The 12,979-nt window shown below is 44.2% G+C and overlaps 1 protein-coding gene across 2 annotated transcripts in view; it reads right to left on the reverse strand.

The window, feature by feature from the left end:
- Positions 1–12,077, reverse strand: part of SVOP (SV2 related protein) — a 74,290-nt gene extending 62,213 nt beyond the window's left edge. The window contains exon 1 of one of the 2 annotated variants that reach the window (XM_059408628.1): positions 11,818–12,077. In XM_059408628.1, coding sequence (XP_059264611.1) covers positions 11,818–11,852 — 35 coding nt within the window. In that variant the 5' untranslated portion in view covers positions 11,853–12,077. The remainder of the gene's footprint in view (positions 1–11,817) is intronic. The other variant, XM_059408627.1, reaches the window with a different exon arrangement.
- Positions 12,078–12,979: the final 902 nt, after the last annotated feature.

Consider the following 12,979-nt stretch of genomic DNA (forward strand, 5'->3'; position numbering starts at 1 on the left):
GGGGGGAAGCAGGCTCCCTGCTGAACAGAGAGCCGGATGCAGGGCTCAATCCCAGGACCCTGAGATCATGACCTGAGCCGAAAGCAGAGGCTTAACCCACTGAGATACCCAGGTGCCCCAGAGGGGCCGACATTTAAAAAGGCGTGCACACACACACACACACACACACACACGTGTGTGTGTGTGTAACATAGCTATCTTGCACATAATGAGAAATGCTACAAATAACAAATGTCATGAAAGGCTAGCTGGGGGTGGGAGGGTGACATGTCCACTCCGCTCTCCACTGAATAAAGGGTGGTATTCAATTAGAAGGAATTGCAAATAAGTGGGACTCTCTAACCTCAAGAACCAACCCCCCAATCAGAAACATGAACAGCCCCCAAAGTATTCATGGGAGATGGGAATACAGAGGAGTATCAGAGGATGGAGGGAAAGGGACATTTATGGGCATTATCCTCTCACTTTCAGGGATGAAGGGAAGGTCGATGGATCACCCTTGACTCTGAGGGGAACCTCACGGAAGGAAATGACTCTGCAGCCTGATAATCTTCCCTGAATTCTGTTTGCATCACATCCTCTCCTCAAGGACTGTCTGGAGCTCCACACCTCTTCCCCGTGACGGAACAGTGACCACTGCGACTCTGGAGAAGGTACTCTGTGATAGCTTTCAAAATGTTAAGTCCTCTGTGCTCTCACTCAGAATTGTGCAGCTGGCAGTTCATTGCAGGGACAGACATGAGTAGGCAATGACTTACCATTTGAACAATGGCTGATAGGCATTGTTAGCTGGCCGTGTGCCAAGTGCCATGTTTGTGCTCTGCATTGATTACCTTATATCACCTTTGCTGTTGCTAACCCCATTTTACAGATGAGGACAGTCATGCCCAGAGTGACGCAAGGTCACACAGGACGTGTCTAACCTAGATGCTGGCAAAGCCACCTGCCTGCTGAGTCCCCATGCCCAGCCATTTTGCTATAGTCCCTTCTGGTGCTGTTTGCAGCCAAACCAGAAACAATCATCAGAAGAGGAATGAGTATATAGATTATGACACATCCACATAGGAAAATGTGGGGAAAAAAATTTTGTCTCTTGATCCATGTCACAGTATCACAACAGCCCAAGTGTCCATCTATAGATGAATGGGTAAAGTGCGGTGTATACATACAATGGAATATTAAACAGCCTTGAAAAAAGAGGAGAATCTCACACATGCCACAACGTGATGAATTTTGAAGATATTCTGCTTAATGAAATAAGCAGAATGAAAGCAGGTCTTTTCTGACCTGAAAAGACAAATACTGTGGGAGTCCACCTATGTGAGGGGGAATAAAATAGTCAAATTCACAGGGATAGAAAGAAGAAGGGCAAGTTGTCAGGGGCTCGGGAAAGGGAGAGTTGGTGTTTAATGGGGACAGAGATTCAGCTGGGGAAGACGAAAAGTTTTGGGGATGGATTGTGGTGCTGGTTGCACAAGAACGTGGACAGTGTGAATGTATTTATAGAAAATTTATCATTTTGACAATTATGCTTAGAATTGTTGAAATGGCAATTTTTTTCTTATGTATATTTTACCACAATAAACACAGACACAGGCACACGCATGCACACACACGCACACACACAGACACACAGGATCTGATCTGTAAGAGCCAACAGGAAAAGATTGTTGGGCTTATTATTTTATTTTTTAGAGAGAGAGAGAGTGCAAGCGGGGACGTGAAGAGGGGCCGAGGGAGAAGAGAATTTTAAGCAGGTTTCACACTCAGTACAGAGCCTGATGTGGGGATTGATCTCATGACCCTGAGATCTTGACCTGAGCTGAAATCAAGAGTCGACACTTAACCGACTGAGCCACTCAGGTATCCTGGGGCTTATTATTAAATATGCTAGAATATGGTCCCATGATCTAAGTTCTTTGTTACTAAGATTTAAGTGTGGTCTTGAATCGGGGCCCCAGCATCCCCCAGAGGCCTGTTAGAAATTCAGAGTCCCGGGCCTTGACCCAGACCTTCGGAGACAGCATCTGCATTTTAACGCAGTCCCTAGACAATTTGTGTGCATGTTCAAGTCTGAGAAGCGCAGCTGCCGAGTACTTATGTTTCCACAGTCTTGGGTGATCTGGAAGGATTCCTAAGAAACCAAAGACTAGTTGCTTCTGGGGAGGAGAAGGTCTGCATTGGGAATGGGAACTTTTTGCATGGGAAGGAAATTTTTTTTTTTTGCTTTCTGCCATGTTTGGGATTTTTAACCTGCGCATCTATTCCTTTAGTAACCCGTATAAATAATGATAACAACTATTTACAGAGCTCTTGTTGATCATGTGGCATCTGCTAAGCATGTGGGGATGCTTTCATCCATGGAATGAGAATGACAGTGGGATTGCAAGACTGCTATGAAGGTTAAAGGGAAGACGGTGGGCGTTGAGCTTCCCTTGACCTGGCCCAACTCAAGTCACCTTCCTGCCTGAGCTGGGAGTATACAGACCTTTGTGCTCTGTGACTCTGAGAAGGCAGCTTACCTCCCTGCAGTTGTAAACCAGGATCTGTTCATATTCCTACTCTGGTATATCACTAGAAGCCAGGGCACCTGTATTTAGGAAAACTTGTTTTGAGACAGAGGTGCAGGGGTGCCTGGGTGGCTCAGTGGGTTAAAGCCTCTGCCTTTGGCTCAGGTCATGACTCCGGGGATCTGGGATCAGGCCCCGCATCGGGCTCTCTGCTCGCTGGGGGGCCTGCTTCCTCCTCTCTCTCTCTCTGCTTGCCTCTCTGCCTACTTGTGATCTCTCTCTGTAAAAAAAAAAAAAAAAAAAAAGAAGAAGAAGAAGAAGAAGAAGACAGAGGTACAAAGAGGCCTTTGACACTAACTTATACTCGGAAATTGGCCAGACTACATTTTGATTTGGTCGGGTTCCTGAAAGTATCTATCAACCACCAGAGCCAAGGTTTCCCAAGACGGGGGATGGGGAATGTGATACAAAAGATAAAAATCGAAGGGCCATCCGTTAAGTGCATGAGGGCTCTGAAACAAGTTGGCTCACAATTTCTTGGCATTTGTTGTGTATATACAGCATGCAATTTACCAAAATAGCAGAGAACATTTATTTCACATAATTTTGCTATTTAAAGAAGGGAAGAGCTCGAGGAGATGGCTGTCAACTTAAAGGTCTTATTTGTACCATCATGTAATTCTCTCCGGTACCTTAAATTAGGGTCTGAGGCTTGGTTAGGGTATTTTAGATAAGGAAGCTTCTTCTCTTTTCATCTGAGCTTCTGGACTTTGATCCTCTGAGTTGATGAATCTACCAGACAGAAAAGGAAGCTTACTCCTAACTGATTTTCACAGGGTGGTGTTCAGTGTCCTATCATGAAGGGAGGTGGTCTGCCCCAAAGGAGAAGATCAGGGACTGATCGGGGTTTGGATCCCTTCTCATGCCCCTCCATTGCTGTGTGACCCTGGGTGGGTTACTTTACTTCTCTGAGTCTTCATTTCATCCCTGATTGGTTGGAGATGATAATGCCCACCTCACAGGTTTGCCATGGAGACAAAAGGAGTTGATATTGACAGATTGTGTCCAGAGCATGGCATAATCGTTCAGTATTTCAATGTTTACCGAGTGAGTGCTGACTATGTGCTGACTGCTGGGATAGATACCAAAGGAAACAAAAATAATATATGTGGTCCCTGCCCTCTTGGGGCCAGTGCTCTAGTTGGGGAGATGGTAAATGAAGAAATTATAATAGATTTGAACACACTTTGATTTTGAGAAGGAATAAAAGGGGTGCCAAGATAAAGAACAATTGGAGGAAGGAGGAGTCAGCATAGGCTTTCCTACAGAGGCTGAGATAAAGATGGCAAGGCAAGGAGGGTGGTGCACAGATGGTAGGGAGACAGTCGGGAAAATGGCCAGTGCAAAGGCTCAGAGGCAGGACCAAGGTGTGGAGGTCGGAGAGACAGGCCGTATCATGCAGAGCTCTGGACACCACAGTGAGGATTTTCCATATTCTCCTGAGACCAGGGAGACACCACTGAAAGTTTTCAAGTAGGCGAGAGAGGACGGAAGATGATCAGAGTTGAGTTTGAGAAGATCACTCATCAGACACATGTGTCCACAAGAGGAGGAACTAGATTGTAGAGAGTGTTTTAAAATGCAGGTTTTAGGCGCACCTGAATGAGTCATTAAGTGTCTGCCTTCTGCTCGGGTCATGATCCCAAAGTCCTGGGATCGAGCTCTGCCTCAGGATTCCTGCTCGGCAGGAAGCCTGCTTCTCCCTCTCTTACTCCACCTGCATGTGCTTCCTCTCTCTCTGTGTCTCTCTCTGTTAAATAAATAAATAAAATCTTTAAAAAAATAAAATAAAATGCAGGTTTTATTATTATTTGGGTATAGAGAGGCCAAAAGATCAGGAGATGACTGCCAGGGGGAAAACTATACCCTGTAATACTCCTAGATCACAAGTGCAATAGCCTGTCACACCTCAGGCACCCTATGGGGAAGAACCTGAGTTGGTAAAAAGGCAGAGGAAGTGGAAGGGGAAAGGCAGGTAAGAACCCTTATCCTGGTTTCCACAGGAAGAAAGAGGCGAGGCAGGGTAACCAGGCTGAGGAACTGGCCAGTTTGAATGTCAGTGGGTTCTGGGGCACAGGGGCTGTCTGGTACTTGGCCCTGGGGTGTTGAGAACAGGTGGAGAGTGGCTCTGGATTGGTTACTTTGTGCAAGGACACTGGCAGGTCAATCATTACAGTTAACTCAGGGAGGGTCAATCCCTTCAGGGTCAGCAAAGCCCCAAGATGTCAAAACACTAGAGGACGGGAAATAAAAGGCATGCTTCACATAGAAGGATGGCAAGAAAGGAAGCAGGGAGGCTAGAGAGGAGGCTCTGTGGTCAGCTGTGTGAGAGGGGACCGTGGCTTGGTAGAGGGACTAGAGTGAGGGAAGGATGGAGGGAACTGAAGCTTTTGTCATTTGTCCTCCCTCCCCACTGACCCCCATTAGTGGCAGAAGACACCTTTCCTGGGAGACTCTTCTGCAGGGCATGACAAGTGCCCACTTATCTGGGGAGCACAGTCAGCAATGCTGATGACCAGCGCGCCTCTGTCTTGTCCCAGGAGCTCAGCTGTGTCACACAGGGGCTTCTTTGGAATCTGAGGCCTATTGACAAATGGGATTAGAGGCTGTGAACCCGAAGCAGTGGAAATTGCCAAGGTCCCTTAAAATAGGACTTGCTTTTTGTTTCCTTCAAGACAAGACGTGGGCACTCCCTGATCTGTGTGATTTGGAAAGTGCCTTTTCGGGGGCTGGACCTCTGTCTTCAAGTACTTGAGGTCTGGGCAAGTGAAGAATGGTGCTTATTCAACTTGGACCCCGAGACCAGAGCTTGAGCTTCTGGGTTTAGAGAAGAGGGGAGCAGATTTCAACACAGTCTGGAGAGCCTTCTTGGGCAGAGAAGTCCAGAGGTGGAAAAGGCAGCTTTCAGAGGCAGTGAGCTCCCCTTCATGAGAGATGGTCTTAGGACAGGAGGGTATCCATCTGGATGGACCCGGGGATGAGGATATTTAACATGTAGCACTTTGATATGCCTACATGCTATATTTACTTACTCTCTTATATGATCTCTTCAACCCTGAGAGAGACATGTTATTAAAATCCCCAAATTATAAACAAGTAAATAGAAGCTCAGATATTACATCAATTGGCCCGGGTTCCCCAGATAGTAAATAAGGTACTACAGTCACTGGTCTGGGTAGTCCCACAGCCTGTGGTCTCAACCAATTAGCTGATGCTTCTCTGAGGCCAAGAATATCCCTAGGGAACTGATTAAAATGCCAATTCCTGGGTCATTGCCCTGATCTAATGCTACTGCATCTCTGAAGAGTAGAGCCCAGGGATCTGAATTTTAATAAGCTATTAATGGTGGCCTCAGATGTTTGAAAGGCACCTCTTGATGCCCTCCTGCTCTGAATTTGGGGAGATAAGGTGTGAGGGTTTGGATACAGTGACATTTAAGGTCTCTTCCATTCCTGAATGTCTAGAAGGCCATCATTAAAGGGGATTTTAATTTTCTGTGGATTTTATTTGTTTGTACTTTCCTGCCACCCCCATCGACCTGAATAGCATCGATCTTGTTCCCTGGGTAGTGGACCACTGGTTTATATTCTGGACAAAAGGTAACAATCACAAGTAAATAATAGTTAACATTTATTAATCCCTTAACATGTGCTGCTAGCTCCACTAAGCACTTGAACCTGAGGCCTGGAGAAGAAAAGATTACCTTCCAATTTAGCAGAAAAGGCAGGATTTGAATCCAGGTCTGCCTGAGTAAAGAGGCCTCTACACGTGATCATTCTATGCCATGGCTTCAGTGGGGAGGGGGATGGGGACAGAGGTCTTTGTGACAACTTTCTGGGAAGTTTGTAACTTATTCATTCAGTAAGCATGCCATGAGGACCTTGTGTGTGTGAGACCAAACTCTTGTCCTCATGGATCTGACAATCTTTTACCAAAGGTAAACTGAGGATGGAGGGAAGTGCACAAATTGCTAGTGGAACACATACTAGGGTCCTGACATGACTAAAGTCAGAGAAATGAGGTTGAAAGAGAGACCCAAGGATGCTCTAGAAATAGAGAGACTGAATAATTCATTGCCTCTGCTAAAATACTTTAGAGCTGTGGTTCCCAATGGGGCGTGATTTTTTTCTCCTAGGGAACATTGGCAATGTCAGGAGACATGTTTGATTGTCACAACTTGGAGGGACGGCTGTGATATCTAGTGGGTAAAGCATCCAGGGACGGTGCTAGACATCCCATAAAACACAGTACAGCCCCCACCGCTAAGTATTATCTGGTCTACAATGTGAAGAGTGTCAAAGTCGAGAAACCGGGTACTACAAGGTAAAAGAGATGTAATTAATAATTACAGCAGGAAAATTTCCCTGAAGCAGGATGGTACCAGGCACACCCATCTAGACAGCTTAGAATCATAAAGTTAAAAATGCCCTTAAAGTTGGCCCAGGCACCCCTTAGGTCTCAGGAAAGCAAATACATTGCCTAAGATCACACAGTGACTTGCATACAGATCTGCATAATTCTTTTAGACAGCCAGAGAGGAGTTTGACTGGGGCGGTAAAGCTACTCTCTGGGCCAGCAAACCCTTGGATGATCCTCCCTGAAACCTAAAATCACCCAAGCAATGGCTTCTTTGCCAGGGAGCTTCTTTATTTGGACTCCAGATTGATTGTTCCCCTTAAGTCACTAAAACACATATCCCCTAGAGGTGAGGCTGGGTGGCATGTGTTGGAAATGATGGGGTGTGAGCAGCTTTGAGCTTGAAGTTTTAAGAGGTTCTGGTGGGTTGACCTTGAGGATCCAGATCTAAGCTATTGAAATAACTCTTCTTTCCTTTCCTTTTCTTTTTTGTCTGTGAAGTGAGTGATACTGAAACCCCTTTCTCCTCCTTGGCAAGAAATCTTCCCCTTTGGGGAACATTTTCTTAGTGTTTGGAGAAGGAGGCCATGGCTTCTAGGTAATGTTGGAGGTTAAGGGAAACTAAGCTAGTGTGGAGGTACTGTGCTAAGAACTTCCCAATGATGACTATCTTCCATCCAAGTACTAACCAGGCCCGACCCTGCTTAGCTTCCGAGATCAGACGAGATCGGGCGCGTTCAGGGTGGTATGGCCGTAGACCCCAATGATGACTCTCTTGACCTTCACAACAGACCGGTCATGCAGAGACTGCCATCATCTTGACTTTAAGGAGGAACACCCAGCCTTCAGGAGGTGAAGTAACTGGCCCAAGGCCACTCAGATGTTTGAACCCAGGTCTGCCTGCCTCGGAGCCCACACTTTTATCCCTACTGTTGATTAAGCCCAGGAGAAGTCAGTGGGAGATTCACTGAGACAATGGGCTTAAGTTTAATCTTGAAGACAAAGTTTGTAAGAAAGGAGGGAGAGAGAAATCTGGGCAAACAGAGGATAAAGTTCCAGCTCATTGTCACAGACTACAGGGTCTTGTATGGCCTGGTCTAGGTCATCCTCTGCAGCCTCCCTTAAGTTCCTCATTTTGTATGCTCCCTCCACTGGCCTGATTTTGAGACGCAACACTTTTTTCCTACTTCAGTGCTTTTATCTACACAGTTCCCTTTGTCCATAATACTCCTCATCCCATCTCTTTCCTTGGATGACTCCTACACATCTCTGGGGGCTCAACAGCAATGTCACTTTCTCAAGGAAACTCACTGATCCTCCCCTCCTTCCCCACCTAGTACTAGTCTCACCGTACCCTGCACTTGTCCTTTGCAGCCTTAAAACAATCTTCATAATTATTGGGCAATGATATGTGTTTGATGTCTGCCTCTCCCAGCACCAGTTCAGCGCTGTCCAATAGAATTTTCTGCCATTATGGAAATGTTTCAGGCCTGCGTGGTCCAATATGGTAGCCAGTAACCACATGTGGCTATTGAGCACCCGAAATGTAGTTAGTGCAATTGAGAAAGATGATTTTTTAAAATTTCACATATTTTAAATAATAAATTACATTTTATGTTGTATATTATACTATAGAAATGATTTCATATCCAAATTATATAATTTAAGTTTAAATTTAAATAACCAGGGGCACTTGGGTGGCTCAGTGGGTTAAAGCCTCTGCCTTCGGCTCAGGTCATGATCTCAGGGTCCTGGGATCAAGCCCCGCATTGGGCTCTCTGCTCAGCATGGAGCTTGCTTCCTCCTCTCTCTCTCTGCCTGCATCTCTGCCTACTTGTGATCTCTGACTGTCAAATAAATAAATAAAATCTTTTTAAAAAAATAAATTTAAATAACCACATAAAGCTAGTGACGACCATATTGGACATTGCAGCTCCAGACTGTGACTACCTTGAGGGCAAGGACCGTGTCTATATTATTCAGTTGCAGAATCCCTTGTACTATGTGCCCAAATGAATATAATGAATGAATCAATCAACCAATTAACCAATGCCGTCTGCAAAAGTTGCTTTCAAGAAATCATCCTAGGGGCACCTGGGTGGCTCAGTGGGTTAAACCTCTGCCTTCAGCTCAGGTCATGATCTCAGGGCCCTGGGATGGAGCCCATATCGGGCTCTCTGCTCAGCAGGGAGCCTGCCTCCCTCTCTCTCTGCCTGCTTCTCTGCCTACTTGTGATCTCCATCTGTCAAATAAATAAATAAAATCTTAAAAAAAAATCATCCTAGAAAGGAAAGACCCAGAGAAGTCTGCCTTGTACAAGGTCACACAAAAGGCAGAATTAGGCACAAAATCTTAGCCTCTGGAGTCTCCTGTACATGGTACTGTGCCTGAAAGGACAACAGGTAAAAGACAGAGGTTGTTGGGGGCTTAAAATGAACCATCCTTGAGTTGTGTGAAGGAGCTTCCAAGTGCAAGGAGGGACTGTTTCCTTAGGCACCTTCAACTCCTTTTCCCCTCCCCAAACCCTGTAAACTACTTAGTGGCTTATAATCTATTAACACTTCGCTTCCCATAGGACTGAGGCTGTTCCGAAGTCCACTCTTGCCAACCCTCTCCAAAGCATTCTGATTTTTTTAAAAAACCATATTGCTCTCAGGAAATCTGTTGCGCGCAGTCTGTGCACAGTATACAGAGGGTGTGGTTTAAAAAAACTTCTAAGTCGTGATTTGTAACCCACTCAGATTCACGTGGCTGTTCCTTTTACTTCACTCCCTTTTTATAAATAGACGTCAACACGTTTCAGGGCTAATTTTGACTTCATTCAAATTGCAGATTACAGTTTTGAAGACTTCAACATAGGGAGTCTATATCTATTTTTCTAAATGATTTTTAAAGATTTTTCTAAATGATTTTTAAAGATAATAATAATATTAGTTAATGTATGTCAAATGCTTTATGTCTACCGGGCATTCAGCATACATTTTCTCACTTGGTCATTACAATAACTCTGTGAATCAAGGATGATTGTGAGCCCCATTTTATGGCGAGGGAAACTCAATCTCAGAAAGGTTAAATCACTTGCTCAAAGTCCAATAACCAGAAAGTGGCAAAGCCAGGATCTGAACTCAAGTCTGTCTTACTCAAGAGCTAATGCTCTTAGCCAATACACAGTTTCACCTCGCTAATAGATATTACATGTATTTTTGTGTTAAAGTATCAATGAGAATAACCAAGAAACTTAACCTGTGGTTTGGGAAGAGAGAGACTAGTTTTTATTCTTGTACTTCTTTTTTAACTTTATTTACTCTATGCAGAGATTATATTAGTACGTTACATTATATACATTAGTATAAAAACTAAATGATTTTTAAAATTTAAGTTAATAAAACTGTCATCATTTTTAATTTCTTTTTAATTAAGGAAGGACTTGTCACAATAGTGTCATGTCTATAGCTGAATAGATTAAATATACATGGGCTCTGAGTAATCTGCAAAGTTCACATGCTCTGACATTATTTGAAAATTCATCTCATTAGCTACAGTTCCAATATGTATTGTATTCTTCTTCTGAGTACGAGATTTCATATTTCATTTTCTGAATTATTTTTTTTATTTTGAGATAATGGGCTGGTTTTTTTTAACATGATATTATTTTCATTGAAAGTGGTATGTTTTCCTCGAGAGATTTACACTCAGATATGTGTATTTTTATGTATTCATACATCGACCTCTGGATATTATAACTGAGCATCTTTTGGCATTTGTGAAATAATGCTGATTACATAAGATATGCTATTTGTGGATCAATTAATAAAAACTTGAGAGTAAAATTTAATTAAAATTTTAAAATGAAAATTAATTTTTACACCAATTGAGAAGTAAACATTTACAATACCCTTCAGTATTCAGAGCCTCAGAGAGCTGTATCAATCACACTAAAAGTCACTTGGGAGAATTTCTCCGTGGCTTAGAGAGGGGGGAAAAATTTAAGTCAAGAAAATACACACACTAACAATGATGTATCTTTTACAACAACTCCAAACAGTGTCTACTTTTACCATCCAAATGGCTAGTGCGTCTGAAAATTAAAACAAAAATCCGCATTAATGCCCCATCTCATAGTCTTGGGATTTGCTTAACAAATCACCACTGGCTTGTAGTAGGAGAAATCCGTAAACCCGTCCACAAAGCCCCTGTCCTTTCCATTGCTTGGTTGTATTTCTCCAAGATTCTCAGAGCAAATCTGATATCCCCTAAAAATTCCCATCCTCTAGCTTTGTATTCCTGATGTTCTCAAGGATAGCCATAGACAGAGTCTCACTCTAGCTAGCTCTTACAAAAACCTTTCATTCAGAAGAAGGCAAGAGGTTTCAGCCCTCTCATTCACACACTTCATAAACAAGACTTTGTCCAAGCCTCTCCTCTAGGAAGGCATTCCAGCCTTTTAGAAACCACTTTGCAAGAGCAGTACCATTCCCTTCCATAAGACCTTGCAGAAAAATTGGGAATTTCACGGCATAGGAGAAAAGGCTGGGAAAAACCGATGTCATTGCATGGACTCATCAATTCAGTCCACATTTCAAAACAGCAGCTAATGCTTTCTTAAAACACAGACCTCAAAAATCCCTTTAGGACTGAGAGCAATTACAAGGGAAAACACAATACCCCTAGCTCCCCATAAGATTCTGACGGATCTGAAAAATAGAACTGAGTCAGAGATACAGAGGCTGGACTGCTGGAATAGGAAAATGGCTTGTCTCCTCGGGGCCTAATTCTTTCCTCTCCAACAGTTCCTTGTACATTCAAGAAACCATGCAGAGATGCCCCCCTGCAGGTTTTCATTTTTTAAAGGAAAGCCTGCCTTCCTCTCCCTCGCCCCCATGATACTCACGGCAGCTGCCTTAGCTGGAATAAGTCCTCCTCCATGTCCGCGCTGAGCCAGGACGAGCCCTTTTCATGGCCCTTACATGGTGTTGGTGGATGACGGGCGGTCGGGGTTTCAGCACCGGGGTGCTGGATAGCTCCCGCGCCGCTTCCTCCCTCGGCGGCAGCTGTTCGGGGGAGGGAGCCGCCAGGGACCAGCCCACGAGACAAAGCCGCCGCCGCCAGGAGAGTGGGCGGAGAGGAGGAGGCGGAGGGCAGAGCGAGCGGCGCGGGGAGAGGGGGCGGGGAAGAGCCCTTCTGGTTAGAGGAATTTACAGGCTTTCTGTGATTGGCGATGTTTTACTGGGTGCCTATAGGGCACAACAGTCTGTGAAATGGCTGTCGAGGTACCAATGAGCACTCTTTGGTTGACAACGCCTCTCTAAATGTTTATTTGTGGGGATTCATTAATGTTGTTACCGGTGTAATATTCTTGAAACCCAGGCTGGTATAGCAAATGAAGGGAATGAAAAATTCAAAGACGTGGGCATGCATTAAAACACCGTTTATTGAGCACCTACTGTGCCAGGCACTGTAATAGGCACCAGGCATATGCAAGACAAGTTAGACATGTCATTGTCATCATGGAGCTGTCTAGTGAAATGAATCAAGAAAAAAAAGATATAAGTTAAGTATGAGAAAGCCAATGGCCACTCATTCATTCATTCATTCCACAAACAAGCGTTATTGAGGGGTTGTGATTCCCCAGCCACACTGGGGAATCAAAGATTAATAAAACCAAAGATTAATAAGACCAAAGATTAATAAAACCAAATCCCCACCTTCAAAATCCTCCCTATCTGTTTTTCCCATCCTCCTCCAGCTATAATCTCTGCCGTCTTAGAACTGAAGCTCGGTAAAGGCTTGCTGATGTACCCCAAGGGCCTAGAACCATAAAGCTTTATTTATGGACACTGAAATTGGAATTTAATATTCCCCACTAAATGCAACCCCAGGGCTTTGCATTGTGTACACTCAATACATGCTTGTTAAACTGAAAGCAAACTGATCTTTCACTCCAGGTGAGTAGGGGTTCTTTATCTATTTTAAGCTATGGAGAGGAAGGTAATGATTTCTATTAGAGCTGACAGGTTGGAGGTCTATTGGTAGTGTGTCCAATTCATCCTGGT

Source organism: Mustela nigripes, chromosome 8, assembly GCF_022355385.1.
Source record: "Mustela nigripes isolate SB6536 chromosome 8, MUSNIG.SB6536, whole genome shotgun sequence".
Taxonomy (NCBI): domain Eukaryota; kingdom Metazoa; phylum Chordata; class Mammalia; order Carnivora; family Mustelidae; genus Mustela; species Mustela nigripes.